Source organism: Camelina sativa, chromosome 15 (genome assembly GCF_000633955.1).
Source record: "Camelina sativa cultivar DH55 chromosome 15, Cs, whole genome shotgun sequence".
Classification (NCBI taxonomy): Eukaryota; Viridiplantae; Streptophyta; class Magnoliopsida; order Brassicales; family Brassicaceae; genus Camelina; species Camelina sativa.
In genome coordinates, this window is record NC_025699.1 from 26,443,309 (window position 1) to 26,465,292 (window position 21,984).

The 21,984-nt window shown below is 34.0% G+C and overlaps 5 protein-coding genes across 7 annotated transcripts in view; 4 read left to right on the forward strand and 1 right to left on the reverse strand.

The window, feature by feature from the left end:
- Positions 1-3,971, reverse strand: part of LOC104747599 (serine/threonine-protein kinase STY8-like) — a 4,439-nt gene extending 468 nt beyond the window's left edge. Inside the window, exons 1-15 of one of the 2 annotated variants that reach the window (XR_761191.2) lie at positions 3,530-3,971; positions 3,048-3,162; positions 2,866-2,945; positions 2,666-2,776; positions 2,507-2,561; positions 2,266-2,376; positions 2,099-2,149; positions 1,736-1,908; positions 1,543-1,650; positions 1,222-1,295; positions 959-1,134; positions 771-866; positions 563-643; positions 414-467; positions 110-323 (exon numbers count right to left, since the gene is read on the reverse strand). Coding sequence is in view for 1 of the 2 variants with exons in the window: in XM_010469259.2 (XP_010467561.1) it covers positions 171-323; positions 414-467; positions 563-643; positions 771-866; positions 959-1,134; positions 1,222-1,295; positions 1,543-1,650; positions 1,736-1,908; positions 2,099-2,149; positions 2,266-2,376; positions 2,507-2,561; positions 2,666-2,776; positions 2,866-2,945; positions 3,048-3,162; positions 3,530-3,732 (1,641 nt within the window). In the remaining variant the exon portion in view is untranslated. Of the gene's footprint in view, positions 1-6; positions 324-413; positions 468-562; positions 644-770; positions 867-958; positions 1,135-1,221; positions 1,296-1,542; positions 1,651-1,735; positions 1,909-2,098; positions 2,150-2,265; positions 2,377-2,506; positions 2,562-2,665; positions 2,777-2,865; positions 2,946-3,047; positions 3,163-3,529 lie in introns of those variants that run through there. The other variant, XM_010469259.2, reaches the window with a different exon arrangement.
- LOC104747600 (peptide methionine sulfoxide reductase MsrB-like) lies at positions 5,947-7,149 on the forward strand. The gene has a single exon (XM_010469260.2). The coding sequence runs from the start codon at positions 6,333-6,335 to the stop codon at positions 6,717-6,719; it is 387 nt and encodes a 128-aa protein (XP_010467562.1). The 5' UTR covers positions 5,947-6,332; the 3' UTR covers positions 6,720-7,149.
- Positions 7,240-8,634, forward strand: LOC104747602. 2 transcript variants are annotated; one of them, XM_010469261.2, is made up of 4 exons: positions 7,240-7,563; positions 7,654-7,919; positions 8,036-8,124; positions 8,250-8,634. In XM_010469261.2, the coding sequence occupies exons 2-4, from the start codon at positions 7,677-7,679 to the stop codon at positions 8,398-8,400; spliced, it is 483 nt and encodes a 160-aa protein (XP_010467563.1). In that variant the 5' UTR covers positions 7,240-7,563; positions 7,654-7,676; the 3' UTR covers positions 8,401-8,634. The 2 variants fall into 2 exon arrangements, with proteins under 2 accessions (XP_010467563.1, XP_010467564.1); XM_010469262.2 differs by having other exon boundaries at positions 7,240-7,540.
- LOC104747603 (prolyl 4-hydroxylase 5) lies at positions 12,291-14,620 on the forward strand. The gene is made up of 8 exons (XM_010469263.2): positions 12,291-12,702; positions 12,799-12,892; positions 13,289-13,386; positions 13,477-13,574; positions 13,724-13,853; positions 13,937-14,124; positions 14,218-14,327; positions 14,421-14,620. Exons 1-7 carry the CDS (start codon positions 12,509-12,511, stop codon positions 14,289-14,291), a joined length of 876 nt encoding a protein of 291 aa, XP_010467565.1. The 5' UTR covers positions 12,291-12,508; the 3' UTR covers positions 14,292-14,327; positions 14,421-14,620.
- On the forward strand, positions 15,998-16,953 carry LOC109129202 (putative defensin-like protein 256). The gene is given in 3 exon segments (XM_019236922.1): positions 15,998-16,105; positions 16,671-16,803; positions 16,805-16,953. Coding segments are annotated over 3 exon segments (255 nt in total). The 5' UTR covers positions 15,998-16,047; the 3' UTR covers positions 16,869-16,953.

The window sequence follows — 21,984 nt, forward strand, 5'->3', positions numbered from 1 at the left end:
TTTTTTTGTATCAGAACTAGTAACGGGGCTTTCTAAAGGGAGTAGTCAGGAAAGACATGCACTGGTTGTCCTTGCTAGGGTCTTCATCTCCAACCTGCTTTGTTTCCACCACATCCACACATCCTGCTCTGAGAATCTCTCCTTGTAAGGGTAGGGTTTTTACTCTGGGATCACACTACGGCGTTTACCTCATTCATTATCTGTTGCAGCATTTCTATGATTTCCTCGAAGAGTGGTCTCTGTTCTGGGTCTTGGTGCCAACATCTCTCTAGAAGTCCCTTCACTTTTGGGTGTGTTTTCTTTGGAATTTTTGGTCGAAGCCCCTGAAAAGCAAATTCAATTTTTTAGCCTCTGGATCTGGAGGAAGACAAACAACTAGATTCACTCAATGTTCTTCTCTGATAAGTGTATACCTTTTGGACAACGCCAACAGCTGCTTGTAGCGGAGTCAAGAAAGCATACGGGATCTGTTTCCATTTACAAATGCATGATTCATCAGTATCACTTATTAGCATGAAAGATTCAGACAACAAAAGAAAACTGTAGTCAGATAGATTCTTACGTCACCAGTCAAAAGTTCCCATAGCACTATCGCATAGCTGAACACATCTGCCTTATGGTTGTAAGGTTTGTGCTCAATGACCTGGGTTTCGCAAGTTTATTGTCAAAGTAAAAGAGCCAGATCAAACAGAGGACTCCAAAATCTTATTTTTCCACAAATACGTAAAAAACGCTGATCAATGTATTTGAGGTTCGAAACTCATACATACCTCTGGAGCCATCCACCGGTAAGTCCCTGTTTCAGCTGTCATGACCCCTGATTCAATCTGCACTCTGGCAACTCCGAAATCAGCAACCTTGACAAGCTGCTCAAAATTATCCCAAGGTTAGAAGAATCCTAGAGTGTAATAAAAGAGGTTCACAGAGGTAATATGAATAGCCAGAGAACAAGTCTTACTCCATGTTCATCCATAAGAAGATTCGCAGTCTTAAGGTCCCTGTGAATAATGTTGTTTTGATGCAAATAGCTCATTCCTTTTGCCACATCAAGTGCAACTTTAAGCAAAGTCTGAAGTTTAAAAGCGCATTTCTGTTTGTGAAGAAAATCATATATGCTCCCTCGAGCCATAAACTCTGACACAAACATCAAAACCAGTCAACTCAAATACATTTTGTGGTTACAACTCAAACCAGTCAACTCAAAAAATACTAAGAACTTACCAGTCACTATACAGAGAGTTGGAGATCTTGTGCATGCACCCAAAAATTGAACGACGTTTTTGTGTCTAACTTTCCTATAGACAGTAAAAGCGTCAGTAAGAAATGACAATGAAGCATGCATGTTGGTTACTTAATACATCAAAAGTGATTTAACGTCAGACAAGGAATAAAAAAATTCAAGCCTTCTCCTGAATATAAAATGTCAGACAAGGGTATTGTTATGCTAGGCATGTTTCTGTATATAAATTATGAACTGTATTTAGAATTCATGTAAACTACTATGGGAATATCCACATGATGCTGAGAACTAATTTCACTGACCTCATTATAAAAACTTCTTGAGAAAATTCTCTAAGCATATCAGTGTTTACACGCTCAGGCTTGAGAAATTTGATAGCTACTTCCTGACTGCAATAAATGCCTCTATGCCTGCATAGCCATCAAAAACAAATTACTCACTTCTGAATAAAAAATTTCAGTTCTCAAAACGAGCTTAAGAAACAATAATACTCACAGATCCCCATATGAACCAGATGCAACTTTCTTTTCAATTTTGAGCTGTGCTACGTCAATTTCCCACTCATCCGTTCCATCCGTGGGTATTTCAATGCAGGCGGGTATAAGCTCATTGCTTGATTTGTCATGCTCAAAGAAAGCAATAGATTTATATTTTGAACCAGGTTGATCCTGTAGAACAGACAAGGGAAAATATTGGGAGAGGACAACTGTCAAATGTTTGAGGTAAACGAGCAAAAGACTATGTCTAGTATCACACTAAGGTAGGGTTTTCTCGTGAAGTAGCATGGCATCGTCCTAATTCATATGAGGCATCGCATGAAGATCATTAACGTTTAAAAAGTTAAGATATCAAAAATACCTTAAGCTTCAGTATCTCTTTGCTCAATGCATCCTTTAGACCATCTGTTTCCTATAATTCCAAAGTGCATAAGTTTCTCAAAATAACAGAGACAGTAAGGTGGTATTCACGATCAGATTAAGTCATTCACTGTAACGTGATACTTCAAAAAGCTAAAACCACCATACCTCCTGAGACCAACCATCTACTACAAAGACATCTAGAGAGAAACCATCCACCGTGGAAAAAGCATGAGCCTCTTGTATATTCAGTCCAAGCTCACCAAGTAGGGAAGTTAGCTGAAAAAGAAACCATTTTCTCACTCAAATAATCTCAGATATGGAAGAACGAAGCATCCATTCTCTATGAAGTAACTTCTATGGCAAATTTTATGCAGAAAACAGTTCTATTAGACTAAGAATCACCAACCTGGCTAAGGAGTTTGGGCTTATCAATGGTTGAAAATGTGATCTCGTGCATCGGTCTGCATGATAGACAACAAAATATAACATCAGCGCAGATACTATTGTAATTAAACATGAGACAAGATAGAAAAAACATGACGAACAACATAACAAGAAATCTCACCGAGTAGACAATGTTACATTTACAGCACTATCGACATCTTCAACAATTTTATTTCCCTGAGTAATAGCCTCAAAATTTGGAGAAGAACCAAAAGTCGGAGGAGCAAGAATCCTTTTGACAGAAAGAAAGGGCAAGACAAATTACAATGTTGAAAAAGGCTCTAAGTTTAAGATCGATCTCAAATTGATAGAACACAATACCCTTGCCCACTTGGTTGGTGAGAGCTTTGGGCATCTTCCTCCACAGCAGGGTCAGAGTCAGGAGAAGTTCTTGGAGGAACCTATAAGCAAGAGGACCCAGAGAAACCAATTAACACAACAGAAGCAAATATTAAATCTTATACATAAACCTTTCAACATTATAACTCAAAGCTTTCTGTTACCTGTACACTACGAACTTCAAACACAGGCCTAGTCGCAGGATCTTCCGCCAATTTTAGCAATCTCTGATGTGTAAGAACATCTTCCGCTCTCTCAACTTTAACATCAAGAGCATACCTGAAACAACATGCAACAACAATGCACAAAACTTAGAAACTAAACCAAGAAGCTTCATTCAATTGATCAAGACACGTGTTGAGAAACGCAAAAGATTTATCATTTTTTGTAAACAAACAACATATGACTCAAGAGAGAGAGAGAGAGAAAGAGATCGATCAGTCACTGTCGATGAACATATACAAAACTTGGAAACGAAAAAACACAAAATCGAGTAGAAAAGTAACGAAATTTCCAAGATTCTACAACTTCTAGGCTCGAGAGTAAACAAAACCCTTATCTTTAAACTCCAATTTGAATCAAACCCCAAATAAAGAAAGAAGAGAAACAGAAGAAAAAACCCTAAATGAATGTAGAAGAGTATTACCGAGCAGGAAGACGATTGAAATGGAGCCAGAGCTGATCCTCGAAATCAGGAAGAGTTGCTTCTTCGTAATTAGATTCTTGAAGTCGCTGTAAAACCTCACTGTAGACATCGAGTTTCATCCGGTAATGTCTAGGGTTTTCTTGAGACGCCGAAGCAACGACGGCTCTGCTACCGCAACTCTCCGACTCATCTTTGATCGTCATCGTAACCACCAAAAACCCACGGCGGCGGATCGGAGAAGAGAGGAAAGAAAAAGAAAAAAACGAAACTTTCTGAAAAATCCCTAAAGAAAGAATGATCTTTAGAGAGAATGATCCAAGAAGATTCTCAAACAGCAAATGATGAATGAGAGATCTTGAAGGATTCTTATAAAACGCTGAAAAAAAAACACAAAATAACCCAAAAAAAAAAAAAGGATTAAAGAGAAACTGAGAGAGAGAAAGAGAGATTGGAGATTTTTTGGGCACAGAGTGAGGAGAGGAACGTTACTGTGTGTGGTGTTACACGTAGGGACTAGCCACGTCATCATTTGTGTGATTCTGTTTCGTTTTTTTTTTATAATTAATTTGAACTTATTACTTTATCTAATTGGCGTATTTAAAATATTTAAATTTGATATTGGTAGAGTTATGATTATTAACTCTAGTGATGTGATTTTATTAGTTTTTAGTTTTATTGGTAAGTTTACTTATTATAATCAACTTTAAAAGCTGTATGATATTAAAAAATTTTACAATTTTTTGTATTGTACTTTTTATTATTTATAGCTTTTTGTATTGTTAAAGTTTTGTGTTATCAAACAAAATCCAGTATAATTAAAGTCATTAATGTTAACATTTTTAGGAAAAGAAGAAAGATAAGAGTTAATTTGTTTTAATGATTTTTTTTAAGGTAGTTGAGATTAAATTTATTTTATTTTTTAACTATTTATATTTACTGTTCAAAATGTCAACTATAGTACTCAAACACAATGACCATACTTGCATTACTTTTGTCGAATAGTATCGATCATCCCCCCAGCTACTTGGAGCTCATAAATATGAATTGCTCTCTTGAAACAGTTGTTAAATCTATTTCAATAGTGTCGTTGTTGAATAATACTAAAATCCCCAAAAAACGTGTAATTCCCATCCGTTAGGTTAGGTCAAACATATTCATTTGGAAACGATTATTATTTTGTTGGTGTGACACAATCTTTGACTCAAACCATTGGTGTTAAATTGCTAATGGGAGTCCAAAATATTTAGGTAATTTTTTTATAATCATATTAACTAATCGAGCAAAATCAATTATTAAAAAACAATGAGTGGGATAAGGTAATATGGAAAAAGAACAAGGTTTTTTTTGTCAGTACTCTTATGAGTTTATTGTTTTAATTTATTTTAGTATTATTTACAGTTTATTTTTGTTACTAGTTTTTTTACCTATTGTTAAGTATAGATAAGCTACATATATATTCTATAAATATTAAAATATATAATATACTTTTTGTTGTTGTTAGGATATCTCCAATTATTCTCTATTTTTGCCTTTATAATAGAGGAATTCTATAGTTGAGGTGAGTTTTACTCCAATGGTACTCTATTCTCACCTCTAAAACAGAGATTGCTACCATTGGAGTAAAACTTACCTTTATTATAGAATTTCTCTATTATAGAAGAAAAAAATAGATAAAACCATTGGAGATGGTCTTAATAACATAGAATATAATATAGTACGAGTTTAAATTTAGATGGTGACACAACTATGATATTGACACAAACCGGTTACATGCTTATATTGGCCCTTTGAACAAAAAAAAAAGCTTACATTGGCCAATATAACAATATTATTGAAGAATTTTAGTCTACAAACAGATTTAAATTTTTGTATTCATAGTGGAGTTACTTAATTTGAAAAAAAAAAAACATATCCTACCATTTAGTTAGAAGATTCAATGAATGCTAATTCTACCATTTTTTTTTGTCAACTATTTTATGAATCTTTTAAAATTAAACATGTTAATTGTCCGACCACTTGCACCATATTAGTGGTCCATGAGTATATTTAATTAACATATCCAAATCACTGTTTGCTCTAATTTTGTAATACAGTAAACGAATAAGATTGTCGACGGTACCCGACACCACTAATGACAAATTGAAAAACAGTGACTGGATCACAAATTATTGGACGAGAAGTTTTGCCTTACTAATTAAAGATATAATTGTGATTAAGTAATCAATTAGAGAGTGGAAAAAGTAAGATTTGAGGAAATATTCTAAGGAATATGCTGACATCGACACACATAAACAAATCATGCACATGTGTCTGATATATAAACATACATTGTATATGGGCTGTACCTTATAGTTTAAATGATAAGTTGAAAGAAACATCTCCAAAATCTCCTTTATTTGTATTTTAATCTTTGATTACACTCAAAAAGCCGTACACACCACTCGTCTTATATTAGCTACGTTATGAATTTAAAATGTCACCTCTTACATCAAACAAGGCTCATCATTTCTGTAATCCAAGAGATAAGGCGGAATCATACAAATCATTCCTATAGAGCTATCAGATCATGCACAAAGCCATCAAATTAAACCAAATCATGGATTAAGAACATAGGCCCAATTTAATAAGTCTATAGGCCCAATTTAATAAGTCTATAGGCCCAATTTGACTACGGTAGAGAGATCTCCGAGCCAGTTCCGACGGCGCTGACCGAAGAAACGCGTCTCTCTAGAGAAAATTGAAAATTCCGCAGAGTGAGAAAATAAGAAGAAGACGAAGACGAAGAATTGAGAAAGCTGTAACAATGGCGTTAACGATCTACACATGCAAAGAATGCGGAACAGATCTAAATCTGAACCCTAACGATTTGTTCCCACCGGATTTTTACTTCGAAGCCGGAAACAAAAAAACACTCTCATTCGCCGCCGTCGACGCCGACAAGTTCCGATTCGAGAAAGAAGATAAGATCGTGCTTTTCTTCGAAACCCTAGATTACTGGGGAATCCATCGCAAACGGACCAAGATCAAGTGCAGTAGCTGCAACCACCTCATCGGTCACATCTACGACGATGGTCCTCCTCTCACTGGCGGTATTGGTCAGTACGGATTCGGTCCTAGTCAAGTCATCCCTCGTGCTCCTCGCTATCGTTTCAAAACCAAAGCCATTGAACAAGTCTCGTCTCAGACTTGAGCTGAAGCAGAGAAGGTTTAAAAGGCTCTTTACATAGTTTATATAAAAACTTGTCAAAAGGGTGAACATGATTGTAGATGTTGTTGCTTACTCAGATGTGATTAACATCTACAATCCTATTCCCTGCTTTGTATCCTTTGTCTATTGTAGAATAAGGTATGGTGAATTGGATGGAGTAGCTAGTTTAGTTTAAGATATGGTTTCTTTAAGTATGTGGTATGGTTTGGATTTTGATCATATTTGTAGTGTGTTTGTGTTTGTTGTGAATTGAGATTTCGATGGTGTTGATCATATATGTGATGTTTGTGTTTGATGTGAATCACATGGTTGAGGCTCGTCTTCTTTAATCATTGCTTTGTTTTTGTTTGTGATTCGTTTCTTTGGTTGTGACTAAGTTTACTATTCAGTTGTTGAACTTTCGTACGAGGAACTTAAAGCTTGAATTTTTTTAATGGTCTGTGGGTTTGAAAAGATTTAAAGTGAAGAGAAGAACAAGAACCAATAGTGTTGTTTAATGGAGGACGACGTCATATGAAAATGTCATTTCGGTGATATTGATTGTGACAGCCATTAGAGATTCAATTCAACGGCTGTGATTGAATGATGTACCCACTAGTTGCTTCAAAGCCATATATTTTGTATTATCCATACACTTACCTAATTGCTTAAATTATTGTTGATGTTGATGAAGATTAGAAGTTACGTCTACTTGTCTTTTCTTGGACAGTTGAGTTTATAGTTTGTCTTAACGTCCAAGATAATTTGAAAGGTAGACGTAGACGTTGGATAATTTCCTTTGGTGTACTCTTAAAGAATCTTAGGTGGGTATCTCTTTGGTTTGAAGGTTAGATTCAGAATCTGCAGATTCATTAGCTTTTTGTCCTTTTTTGTTGTGATTTCTGTGTTGTATATAAAGTTCAAAGTGAATTTGTAGCTGGTGAAAGGTGAAGTTCTGGTATGAATATGAAGAAACAGATCATGGATGAGTCTGAGAAGTTGTGTTTTAAGAAGACATGTATGCCGCCACCTCCTCCTCCACCGCTTCCTTCATCTCCAGGATATGGATCAAGACAGATGGATGGAGACAGCATAACCAATAAACAGATCAAGAAGTTCTGGAGGCAGAAGCAGATCATTGAAGAGGATCATCTCTTTTCTGCTATTAAGGCTGCAGCTCGTGTCAGAGCTCGTAATCTCTCTGTATGTCCTTTTGGTTTTAACAATTCTTGTGTGGTTATTTAGATCATTGGAGAGGAAATTTCGATATTTCTTGATCTTTGAGAAGCTCTTTGTTCTGATGTCGAGATCTATCGCAGGGTGAGGACTACAAACGCTTTGAAGAAAGTTTGTTGGACTTGGACGTGGAGGACCCGGAAACCGAAGATCATCAGGGATTAAAAGACTGGTCTCCGTTTAATTCTCATCCATGTTATCTTTACACATTTACATATATCTTGAACCATTATATGAGCATATAAAAGAAGAACCAAATGATTTAACTTTGAATTTCGATGTGTATCTTGGATTTAGGTGGACAAAGAGCAAATACGCATACTTGAACCAGCCAGCTCTTGGATCTGCAGATTCGCTGAAGAGAAAGAGGTTTTCGACTTATACACCAAACTGTTTCTCTTTCAAGCCTTGCAATCCTCTCTACGCAACTTCGCTCAATGTCTTTTGAACCATGAGCAAACTCAGCAAGATCATTTGTTTTGCAAGTATGTATATAGATGTGCGTGTGTGTGTTGTCTGTGTACATTCATGTGTTACGTAGTGCTTCCATGTTAATGGATCTGGACATTGGTGCGTGGTTCTTGATTTGTAACTGTTGAATAAAACTCAAGTCTTTCTATGGAACATTAAATTATTTTTGTTCCATAGATGATAAAAGTTATTGTACTTCGGTGTTTTTATATTTCTACCCATAGAGAGATTCAGATGAATGATACATCTTTGATTTACGGAACTGTTGCTAAATCAATCCAATCTTTAGATTTGAGTGACTAACAGTTTCGTTTTTCAATTATACATACTATATAGCTATTGAAGTTAAAAATTTGTTATTAAGATGTTTTGTCAGTTAATAACTTAATATGGCTTAGGGCTTGGCTTCCTACTACTTTAACCTGCCTGATTTTCTTTTCTCTCATTGGTTTTCGACTTATACATTTTATGATTTAGGGTGGAGATGATTTAGGAGTTAAGAATTGTTAGGTTAGCTAGAGTTTAAAGAGATTGATTGGTGAAGGGCCAACACAAAAATGACAAAAAAAAAACTAGGCATGCGAATTCAGTTTGGGGTTTCGGTTTAATCGGAAATTGAAAACTCTACCAAAACTAACCGAATAAGAAGCAAACTCTTTTTTTATTTTTTTTGACAACAAGCAAACTCTCTTTTACTATTATTTTTAATATCAACTCTTGTGATGATTTCTTATAGAAAATTAGAACTATTATTATTAATACACGAAAGAGGAAGAATTAGAATGTGGATGGTAAAGAAGTGATGGGTTTATAAAATTTTATGTCATATTTCTAAAAATGCAGACTAATTGTGTTGTACAATCCGTGAACAAAAATGAGTGACGTGGTGAATATTGAGATTGCAGATTCTTCGATATAAGAATAGTGAATTATCAGAAAAATTTGTACTAATAAATTTTTTTGAATATTGAGGTTTGCGTAAGATTTTCATGTATTACACATTATCTGATGATCATTTAGGAATAACAGGGTATATGAGAATAACAAGGAAAAAATTAAAAACTCTAAAGCATATATATATATATATATATATATATATTTGTCTTTGGATTGAGTTATATATATATATTAATTTTGATAAGTTTTTTTTTTTGTCAAACAAATGCTTTCATTCATTCAAGATAGCCAAAGCTACAAGTACAAACAGCAAGAGTTCCAGAGTTTAAAGCAATACAAATAGAGGCATTCCCCAGTGCCAAAAGATTAAAAAGAAAATACATCAACTGTAAATTCAAGAGAGCTGTGAACCATGGGCATGAAAGCACCTTGGTACATGAGAGATCATGAGAAGTTGATAGGCCACCCTCGAGAAGTTCGACGGACGGTTGGTTAGTCACGGTCATAAGACGCTGAGACGTTGAAGGAATAATCGATGCTTTGGAGTCCACCAGGGAGAGAAGAGCTACCCACAGTAACAATGCAACAAAGATTCGGGAGACTAAGGTTTTGAAGTCGGGACAGGGTTGCTTTACCAGCCAAAGCATAAGGGTTGGATCAAACCAATAAGTCGCAACTGAGATTAAATGGTCTAAGATCCGAGTGATGGGAATGGTACGAACTGGATGCTTGGAATCATCAGTTGTCCAGCTTGAGTGAGTTTCGTCGATGAACATAACTAATTCAAGGCCAAGTGTATCACTACTGCTAGAGTAAATCGAGAAGCGCAAACTATAGAACCGTATTGATTTATACTCAATCCATAAGCCCCTAAAAACATCTAAAGCCAGGTTCTGTACATGATGAATGAGTAACCAAAGCAGAGCTGATGTTACCTTTCGCCAATGGAGTCTTTGACCATCGGTTATTGGGGAACATGGCAGGTCATGGCAATGGCAATTCATAGACGGTGAGGAAATGGGCTTTGATTTGCTATTGATGTATATAAGATAGGATTTGTTGGTCTCAGGGCTTTTTTGGCTTAATGGGCCTATACTGAATACTAGCTCCACTAGGGAAAACCCTAGTTTCAGAAGGAGAAACCGCAATGCTTGTCGAGATTGGTCGCCGCCCAAGAGCTTCAGTGAAAGCTGCGGTGCAGGAGACTTCTCTGGTGAGTGATAGATCGGCGGCATCATGTGGTAGCCGTGGTGAGAATCGCCATTGGTAGTTAGGTCCATTGGGGAAAATCCTAGCTGAACAAACGGTTGCCAAGTTGGATCAGGAAAGTGACGACTGCCCGAGAATAGCGAAGGGATTTGTGCTGTAGAGCGCATCTCCGGTGGCTGAACGATCGGTGGGAACAGCAGGTGACCTCGGTTTGGATCGGCGATGGATTCTAGGTCCACTGGGGAAAATCCTAGATCCGCTTGAAAGAACCACTGAAAGGGTTGAGTATGTTTGATACCCGAAAGTTGTGAAGAGATTCTCTCCGGTGAGTGGTAAATCGGCAGGCTCATACGGTTTCTGGTGGTGTGATTCGAGGCAAATTTTATTAGGGTTTGAGAATGGTTAAAAAAGAAAACAAAATAGGGAAAAAAATTTGAAAAGACGACACTAAAGGAAGTAGAAAAGAGCTGAGCAAAGGATTGGTCGATTTGCTCCCGACGCCGGTGGCCAGAGACCTCACCGGCGCCGGAAAACGGTGATGGGTAAGGGTTCTCGATAACCGTGTCTGGGAGACTTTTTACAGGATATCTTTTTTTTTTCTTTTGTCTTTCTCTCTCTATTTACATTAATCGTAGTTTGTATATCTTATATATTATTAATTTTGATAAGTATTCCAATCAATCTGTTATAAATCGTATTAACATAAATATTATTCTTTCCAATTCATTTAAAATTTGTTTACACATATTAATTATTTTTTCTTTTTTACCGTACAAATTTACTATATATTTTGTTTTCATTGGTCAATATATTATAGTATGATGAATAATATTAGAAATTTATCAAATATTTATACTGAAAAGATAAAAATATATTATTATGAAATAAATTTAAATTATAACACTTAATATGAAACGTAGGAAATACATGTCATTGACTTGTTTCTAATAAACAATAATGGTTACAAAAGTTGACCATCTAAATTTACGACAAATAAATAAACTCAAAGAAGTGACCAAATCATGCATTGGTAATGTCTAACATGTTCTAAGCACATCGAATTTATATAGTTATTAGACAAAGAGATAGGAAAAATAATAAAACTTTTTATACAAATGATGATAGTGGACCAAGAAACAAAGTGGGAGAGACTCACGTGCTGTTCCAATATTGACTTTAGCCTAATATATATTTAGGTTTCGAAATCTCGAAAATACTTAGCAATTTGAAATAAACCGCAACAAATCCTATTTCATACATAAATCTGCCAATGAAGTAACTATATAGTATATATGTAGAGTCTAATAACAAATAAGGTTAGCAAATTTAACCTTTTTCATCTTTTAGTTTATGTCACGATGTTTTGCAAAATTACTACAATGCATACGAAATAGACCTCAATCATTACAAAAATAAAACATAATAAATTTAATATCACCATTCACAACTATGACAATCCCACACAATTTCACAATCAAAGCATTCTTTTCTCTTCAAACAAATCCAATTTGATGCTAAATATTGTGAGAAACATGTCTAGACATTGAGCTTATGACCAATAATTACATTTGAGTAATGGTGGAAAGTCAAAATTATTGAATGTGACACAATTCGACAAAACAAACGGGGTAAATTATGAATACACAAAAAGTATCGGGAACAAAACCAGAAAAAGAAGAAAGTTAAAGACCGAGTCCAAAAATTCCAAAAAGTCAAAGCCACCTTCCTAACTTTGTCTGTATCTAACAAATACGCACACAAAGAGACGAAGAAGAAGAAGAGAACGAATCATTCAATCACACAAGATAACTATATAAATTCTTCTTCTTCTTCTTCTTCTTCTTCTTCTTCTTCTTCTTCATATCATTATTATATAAATAAGGAAACTTCAATCTAAGCTTCGTCCAATGTTCTTTTTTTAGATCTTAAAAGAAACCAAACAAACATTTTTACAGAAAAGATCGTAAAAAAACAACCAAATGGCGTCAAAATCGAAGCAGCATCTTCGTTATCAGCCGCGAAAGTCTCCGTCACGATCGATTCAAGCGTTCACAGTGCTTATACTTCTGCTCGTAGTGATTCTGATTCTTCTGGGTCTCGGGATTTTGTCACTTCCTAATGCTAATAGAAACTCATCCAAGACGAATGATTTGACCAACATTGTACACAAGAGGTTTGATTTGGACAATTTCTCCGATCTGGGTTTTTTGGTTTTGATTGTAAAGTTTTGATTTTTATGATTTGGGTTTTTTGTTTGTTTGTTTGTTAGTGAGACGAGTTATGGAGATGAGGAAGGGAATGGTGAACGTTGGGTTGAAGTGATTTCTTGGGAGCCTCGAGCTGTTGTTTATCACAATTTCTTGGTAAGTTTCTCTTTGATTTGATTTGGAGTTTGATTGCTTCTTTAGGTTCGTATTTCTTGTTAGGCAAGATAAAAGAGGTTTGAGATTGATCTAACTTGTTTCTAAATTTTGATCGTTGGAGTTGACTTTGAATCTTCTTCAATCTTACATTGAACAATGTTTAGTGAAAATGTTGTTTCTAAGTGTGAAATTTGCCACGTTTTGATGGATTGAGTTGACTTTTGTTCTGCACTAGAGTTTAGGTTTTAGATTTCCTTGAATCTTTCATTTGGGAATGTTCAGTGGATATGGTTTAGGGGAATGGAAACAGATGTTGTTTCTCTCATGAGGAGGACTGGGAATGTGGTTTTTCAGATTGTGATCTTGAGCTTTCTTTTTTCATTTTTCTAACTTTAGACCAATGAAGAATGTGAGCACTTGATCAGCCTTGCGAAACCGAGCATGGTTAAGTCAACTGTGGTTGATGAGAAAACTGGTGGGAGCAAAGATAGCAGGTTTGTAGCCGCTCTTCTCTTTTGTCCTTCTAGTTTAACTTGGAAAGGTTTGTTGTTTTTTTTAATTAATGCTGTATCAATACGGTGCAGAGTAAGGACTAGCTCAGGAACTTTCCTTAGAAGAGGACATGACGAAGTTGTCGAGGTGATTGAGAAAAGAATTTCAGATTTCACCTTCATTCCTGTTGGTAAGTGCCCCTTTACTTTAGTTCTCCAGTACTTTGATGCGCTCTAGGAAGTATTGAAACATCTTAAGATCACTGGTTGCAGTTACTTTTGATATCTTGAGTTGTGTTCCTTTAATAAACCTTATATGAGTTTGTGGATCTGTTTGTAGAAAATGGAGAAGGTCTTCAAGTTCTTCACTACCAAGTTGGGCAGAAGTATGAGCCTCACTATGACTATTTCTTAGATGAGTTCAACACCAAGAACGGAGGACAACGTATAGCTACTGTGCTTATGTACCTGTAAGTAATTCACAAAAGTCAGTATCCCTTGTTCACAGAGGATTTCTGTGTTTAATATTGGTTTTTTTTACTCGTTGCTTCAGCTCGGATGTGGATGATGGTGGCGAGACTGTGTTCCCTGCAGCAAAAGGAAACATTAGTGCAGTCCCATGGTGGAACGAGCTCTCAAAATGTGGCAAAGAAGGACTATCTGTTCTACCAAAGAAGCGAGATGCTTTACTTTTCTGGAACATGAGGCCTGATGCCTCTCTAGACCCTTCAAGTTTGCACGGTAAAAGACTAAATAGATTCAACACCCAAAACTCTCTTGAAGCTAATAATATCAGTCTCTAAACTTCAAATATCCTATGCTGTGATTTTTCAGGTGGATGTCCAGTGGTGAAAGGAAACAAATGGTCATCCACGAAATGGTACCACGTCCACGAATTCAAGGTTTAAAGAGAAACAAAACACGAAAACCTAAGATTTGAGGAGGTAATTAAGCTATCTGTCAGTGACATCTTGAAGATTACCTCAAGTCTTTAATCTTTATATTCAACCTTACATTCCCTTTTTATCACTCTGTAGGTTGTCATGGAAGCTTCAAATTTGTGTGGATAGAGTTAAACAGTGTAATGTGTATTTCCCTTTTGAAATGAGAGATCTTTAGGACGTTGGAGGCTGTTCTTTCATGGGGGACATTTGAACCTTTTCTTTTGAACTATTTGGATTATTTTTATTGTAAGGACATGTTCGGATCTGAGTTTTGTGACTTTAACAACTCAATACAACCANTTTTTTTTTTTTTTTTTTTTTTTTTTTTTTTTTTTTTTTTTTTTTTTGTCAACAACCATACAGTTTCAGTTTACATGCACAATTTTATATTTCTTTAAGGTTTTTTTTCTTTAATCATACATTTTTTATGAGTGATCAAAAGAAAACAACTTAGAAAGTTTAATGTATCCATGAAATGCATAAACATTAGAATTTGAAATAATGGGTATCCACATAAACATGAAAAGCATAAACATTATGGAACCAATATCTCTATATGCTTTGTAACCTTGTTAAACTTTGTAACTTTATTTGCTCCTCCTTGTATAAACTCTCCTCTTTGAGGATTTAAGTTTTTAATGGAAACTTGTTTGACAAAAAAAAAAAAAAGTATCCACTCCGTTCCAAAGAGATAAATTATACATTTCTTTATAGATAAATGATCCATAAATAGTATAATTATGATTATATTTACAGATTTTAGAAACTTTATTTATCAAACTAATTACCAGTTCATTAAAATTTTGTAGTTATGATGCAATAATATACAACTAGGTAACAACTAGCACTATGTGCGGGATAAATCTATACAGATAACATTTGTGTTATAAGTTATTTTCGAGAATTCAAAAATTGTTTGTGTAAAAACAAAATATATAATCCGTGAGAATATGTTTAGATCAAACTACTATGTATCAACTAAATATATAATCCACTCTTTCTTCAATCTATGCAATATTTTTTTGTTTGTTTAAATTTTTTTGGTGTAAAGAATATGTTTTACCCGTGAAATATTATACTAATGGTATTAAATAAGTCAATTGCCTATAATAATGATTATTGTAATAATATTTATTTTGGAAATTTTAAACATGTGAATAGTAATCAGTTTTTTTAATAGGTGAATAACTTTAGTTTTTGAAAATATTTTAGATCTAATAATGTTAATATAATTAAATATGTTATAAAATGATTACAATATATTTTTAAATTGAAAATGTTTGATTTTTTTTAATTAATTGAAAAGGAATATTTTTAATCATTCAATAGCAATTATGTGTAAATATCCATAAAAATAAAAGCAATAAATTCATTGGTGTTTCGACCTTTCTAGCGACGACACATCAGCACTTTATTGAAAGTGATTCTCTATTAATATAGAGAGGATCTGCAATATGTATTAATTAAAATTTTGTTACTTTATCATGTTTATTGATAGTGACTATTTTTGGTTAGTCATATTATGACTCATATCTAGTAGTAACTAATTACACCTAAAATATTTCCACGTGGAAATATTCATTTATTATTATTTATTGTTCAAGTATCACCTAAATTGGACTATAAAAAGGGATACAAAGTACCTTCAACTTCACCACTGAAAGATTAACTAAAACAAAAAAAACAACATTAAAACTTGAAAAACAAAATTACTTTGAGAATGAAGAGCAGATTCTTTAAGGTTTTGTTATTGGTTACTCTTCTAGCCGCTATCTTCCGTAAGTATACCTTACCAACAATATCATTTTGAAACAAGCCAACTGAATTTTCATTTTTTTACCAATAGTTAAATAAACTAGTCTTTGTTAATAAAAAATAATTAGGTTTGCACAAGACAAATTAAAATACTAGTTGGAAATCAATTTAAAGCTTGCCGTTTATATAATAATATATTACCTTTTTAGGAGGGGGTATTGAGTGACTGAATTTAAAATAATTAGAAAGAATAGAAAAATAATTTTTTTACAGTATTTGACATATTTTATATTCAAATCACACCATAATAAGTGGGATTTGATTCTTCAGATTTTTGTTTGTGATTTCTATTATTTCTAGTCAAAATTACATTGTCGTTAAAATAATCCTAATATTGAATAACAACTAGCATTTAATAGAATTCTAAAACCAAACAATACAATTTTTAATAAATTTAGAATAACATTAGAATTCTAAAGTATTCAAATTCAATAAAAATTATACTTTCAATAACCCCCTAGNATTTTTTTTTTTTTTTTTTTTTTGTTACCCCCTAGTAATTTCGTTATCTTGTTGGTTATGTTGAAGGTCAAAACTATGCGGTTGGGAGTTATTGTACTAGAGATAGTGATTGCGAGCCAGTATGCATACCACCGTATGCCTGTAACATGACCCGTCAAGTTTGTATGTGTCATCCAAATAATTTTAGTTCTTCTAAAAAAGTGTATTCCTGAACATAAAGGTTGTGCTGGGGGAGGACCTCCACCACATCAATTGAAATTATAATAACAAAAATGGTATATATCCTGATAGAAAGTTATTTGAATAAAATATAATTTATTTTTAAAAATTTGATGATTAAATGTGCTGATAATCTTGTGAACAAAAAAAAGAAAAGTGTTGATAATCGTAGGTTGTGTATGTATACAACGCTAAATCAAGATAATAATAAATGTAGTTTTTTTTAATGTCAATATCAAGTTCTTCTTGTATGAAAGAGTAACTTGAAAAAATAAATTTTTGGTTTTCTCCACAATACATCAAGTATATTTCACTATAATTTTTGAAACAACCTAAAAAGGGGTTACAAGAGGGAGAGTAGTTCTTCCTCTCCGTCAACAGCGGCGTGGAGTGATCCCCATCGATGTACTCTTGGCTCCGGAGAAGCGGTGGAGGAGATTTGCAGCGGGGCTTTCGGTTTGAAGACACCGAGAGATGCTTTGAAGACCCTTTAGGTTCAGCCGTCATCTATGGAAGCCGTGGCTACGACGAAAGTTGGTGAGGTAGGTGGGTTTCGTTTTTTGTCGAAGTGGTTAGCGGTAGATCCTTTGCAATCTTAGATGACCGATGAGGAGTTTGGAGTTAGAGGGTAAGGTTGAGCCCCCGCCGTCTAATTCTACCGCGTTGTCCGGAGTGAAGAGAAACTGCTCTGGAATCGGCGGGATATGGATAAGAAGAAAAAGGATAAATCTGTGTGTGCTAGGTTGCTAGGTCGAGACCTAACATCGCAGAACCAATTTGTCGGAGTGGTTTTCGATCTCTCGCTGTGGCCACAAAGCTGTGGATCTTGAGACCGCCATATTTAATGCGCCAGCCGCTCTGCTTTCGATGAGCAGCAAGATCCGAACTGTTTTTTCCTTTTTCGGCGAGTTTTGTCGTTTTTTATTTTGTAACTGGATCTTTTTTGTCTGTGTCTTGGCCCTATTTTGTAACTGGATCTTTTTTGTCTGTGTCTTGGCCCTATTTCGGCGAGTTTTGTCGTTTTTTATTTTATTTTCGATGAGCAAGATCCGAACTGTTGGGATGTTTGTTTGATTATTAGTAATATATTTTAATTTATATATAAAAAAACAAACAATGAATCTTTGGTTGTATTTCTTCATAACTTAAATTTTGTATTTCTTCAAAAAAAACAAAACAATACAATACAAATTAATATTGTATTTCTTCATAACTTAATTTTTTTATTCGGTTAGTAGTTAGTTTGATAAATATTTTTTCTCAAAATTTTATAAATATAATAATAATAATAATTAATTTAACCATTTATGGATATATTTATATAGAGATATAAATAGATGTATATATTTGCATATTTGAAACATATTGGATATATAATCGTATAAATTTTTGTTATTGATACATATTTTTTTGTTCATCCCCTATTTAACATGTCACAAGGAAGAGTCTACAAGATATAATTGATATGAATTATAAAGTGATTAGTAAGAAAATACAATTTTTTATGAAACAATAAAAGGAAATTTATGAATCTCAACTCCATTGATAGCAACTAAACCTTAAGAGCATTTACATCAGTAATCTTTGTTTGTTGTGTCTTAACTATAAAATTGATATTAAATTTAATATTTAATTTGATCCTATTAATTTTGTTGCCACGTGAAAAATTAAGAGAGAAGGAGAGAGTTAGAGAAAGATAGACTAGTAGATAAAAAAAGGGCAATTGACAAAAACAGCACAAATTTAAGTTTTTAGTCTAATATTAGCACACATATTTAAAAGTTCCAAAAGTAGCACAAATGTATATATCATNATTATTTTATAATATATATTAATTCAGTAAATAATGCTACTTTTGGAATATTTTTAAGTGTGTGCTAACCTTGGAAGAAAAACTTAGATGTGTGCTATTTGAGAGTATTTCTCTAAAATAAAACATAATTATATTAAAACAAAATCGTGACATTGCTATCTCTCTCACTCTTTCTTCTTAGAGGATTCCAAACCAATATCCGAAGAGCGATTAACACCGTGAAGGCCATTAGATCTGAAATTAGATTCCAAACCAACCTCAACCTTTGAAACCATTAGATATGAAATTAGTGAAGGCCTGAGATTTTGTGACGGCGGAGAGAATCGTATTGTGATTTACACGACATCGTTGTGCGGCGGACGATGGAGGCATGTAACACCGTGAGTGCTGCTATTGAGAATTTTGGTGTGGTGGTATGTGAGAGAGATATGTCGATGGATGGGGATTCAAAGAAGAGCTTCAAAATCTAATGGCCGGAGAAAGAGACAATGGTGGTGATGTTTCAGCGGCAGCAGAGGTGTTGTGGTCGAGGGTTTTTGTGAAAGAGAAATACATTGGTGGAGGAGAGGAAGTGATGAGTTTTGTGGAAGAAAGTTTCTTCCCAGAAAACCAATTGTTGCAGTTTGACATTGTTGTTGGTATAAATTTGCTTTTTAGACTATGAAAGAGAATCCTCTTCTAGGTCCTTCTTTGATGTGGATAACTATAATGATCTCATCTTTTCCTATTCCCAGAAAGATTCCAAATTGAAATTATTCAAATTTCTGATGGAATCTTTTGAACAAAGCTACTCTTTTCTAATTCTTTGAGGATGAGTTAAAAGTTTATAAGTGTGTGTGTGTGTTTTTTAATACAAGATTGGAGAAGATGTGGGCTTTAGATATATCAATGGTGGTTCATAAACACCATGTGTGGCGTTTGTTTACTTGTGATGTTGTAGTGGTCAAGATGGGGACTTTAGATGTATCAAATGATGTTTTCATATGGTGTTTGTTTTCATTGAGATTTTGGATAATAAAGCTAATTTGGATGGTTTTCACCATAAAACTTATTTTAAAACATACTCAAGAAGGTTTTGTATTCAATATTTGGATTGGTAGCTATACTTTCATCGGTAAGCATATAAAAATGTTCTCAATCAAACATTCAGGAAGAATTACAAGAAATTTAGAAAGGATGTCTTAAATTTAAGGAAGGCTTTCATTAAAAGGAAAAAAACAAAAAAAAAGGAGCATACACGCTACCATATTGAGTTTTGTTGATAGCTCGCATAATCCCTTCTCATGTTCTTGTAACTTGAAAAATCAGCACCCAACATCCATCGTCCAACACTTCTCGGAAATTTAGGAAGGAATCCACGAAATTCAGGAAATATTTCTTGAACTTCAGGATGATCTTCATAAAAAGTTTGGATTTCATGATGAACTTAAAGTTTGGATTTCATGATGAACTTAAAGTTGACCTTCATAAAAAGCTTAGATATTGGTAAACACCAAAATATTCACAAAAATGATATCATTACCCCTCACTGATGGAATATTCTTTCACATATTGAGGTGTGTGTTGACAATTTGTAGGATTGTGTTCCTTGATTCAATTTTATTTTCTATATTTTTATACATGTATGATGCTTGTAAAACATTTTAGGTTGTTTTCGTACTTGTATGATGTTTCTGCATCATATGTTTATGTGAACATTTTATTTTAACTGTGATTGAATTTCAGAAAAGATTATATGAAATTTGGGAAGGATTTTATACAATTCAGGAACACTTGTTTGAATCGGACTAAACAATTTGATTCACCTGGATCAATATCAATACATCGATCTATGTGAATTCAATATCCATCAAATCATGAACAGTGGCCTAATTTCATGAAATATCATGCTAGTTATTACTATTTGCTACCTTTATTGAAAAACACAAATATGTGCACAAAATCAAATCATTATACATCGCTAATGGAATAGTATGTGATACAATAAGACAAAACACATATAAAGAGATTTAAAAACACATTTAAGAAAAAAAATAGGAAGGATTTCATAGGTTTTAGGAAGGCATTCTTGAATTTTAGGAAAGCATTCTTGAATTTTAGGAAGGCCTTCCATAATGACATGAACTCAAGCTTCCACTCAAGTGCCCATTTTCCATCTTCATCATCAACTCTCTGCTTTGTTCTTAAAATATTTGCCATCATATATATCATCAATCATTTGAATTTAAAGCTTAAAACCTTATTCAACAGCATGATCAGTTCATGAATTCAATTTTAACAACTCATGACTTTTAGATTCATACCTACCTTGAATCTGAACTCTAACTGAAGAATCACCCAGAACATGAACAATTATTAGAACACCAAGTTCATTATCACAAGACGTTAACACTAACACCGTAGCCACCATGATTTGCCCTTTTGCAAATGAACTCTCCTTTAAAAACTTTTAACATTTGAGCAACACAACCTTCATCTGTAATAATCATCTTACTTCAATAATTATCACAGCAAGAGAACCAAGCTAATACATCACATTAATTCTATCAACTAATTTCTCTATTTGAATTGAAACAATTAAAGACCAAAAAAGAATGTAAAATTGGATCATTCATAGCTATTAGATGAAGCAAAATCACAACTTCTTCACTATCAAAATCAAACACACTCTGAATCTTTTTCACATCACATCATAAACTTGCTAAGATAAATCAGAGACGAATAGAACAAACGTTCTAAGCATTTGAAAAAACAGATCTACATGTTAACTGACCTCGCCACACTCTGTTCTAAATGATTCATCTTCATCCATCACCATATGGATTCGCTCCGCCGTAACCGCCGTACCAGTCTACCAGATCTCTTCAATCGATACACCTCTTCTTCCTCCGCCGTTATCGTAACTGTCTTCGACGAGAAAGTGGTGGAAGATGATGGTGATTCGAACAAGCAAATTGTTCCGGCGGTGTAGGTTGAAGAGGTGGTTACGATGAAGAAGGAGATACTTCGGCCGGTGATGGAATCGACAAAAGCGGTGGAGTACAATGGTGAATCGAACATGGGGCTTCTCTGAAACATTGTTGAAGATGAAGCATACGGTAGAATATAATAATAATTATATAAATAACAATAATTTCAGAAATGCTAGATTAGGAATATTTAAACATGTGTGCTACATTTGGAAGAAAAACTTAAAGTAGTGCTATTCTAGGGTATTTCTCATAAAAAAACAAAATAAAAGTTGAAGACCAATAACATATTGCCAGGTCAAGTGTCTTCCAGGTTCTTTAAAATCTCTGCAAAGACAAGTATCTACACTGTTGTATCTTTTTTTTTTTTTTTTTTTTT

Bases quoted from the DNA above. Each gene is read 5' to 3' on its own strand.
- LOC104747600 (XM_010469260.2), top strand. From the start codon at position 6,333: ATGGCGTTAACGATCTACACATGCAAAGAATGCGGAACAGATCTAAAT.
- LOC104747602 (XM_010469261.2), top strand. From the start codon at position 7,677: ATGAATATGAAGAAACAGATCATGGATGAGTCTGAGAAGTTGTGTTTT. The intron at 7,920-8,035 runs GTATGTCCTTTT...GATCTATCGCAG, and splicing joins TCAGAGCTCGTAATCTCTCT to GGTGAGGACTACAAACGCTT. The intron at 8,125-8,249 runs GTCTCCGTTTAA...TCTTGGATTTAG, and splicing joins CATCAGGGATTAAAAGACTG to GTGGACAAAGAGCAAATACG.
- LOC104747603 (XM_010469263.2), top strand. From the start codon at position 12,509: ATGGCGTCAAAATCGAAGCAGCATCTTCGTTATCAGCCGCGAAAGTCT. The intron at 12,703-12,798 runs GTTTGATTTGGA...TTTGTTTGTTAG, and splicing joins ACCAACATTGTACACAAGAG to TGAGACGAGTTATGGAGATG. The intron at 13,575-13,723 runs GTAAGTGCCCCT...ATCTGTTTGTAG, and splicing joins TTTCACCTTCATTCCTGTTG to AAAATGGAGAAGGTCTTCAA.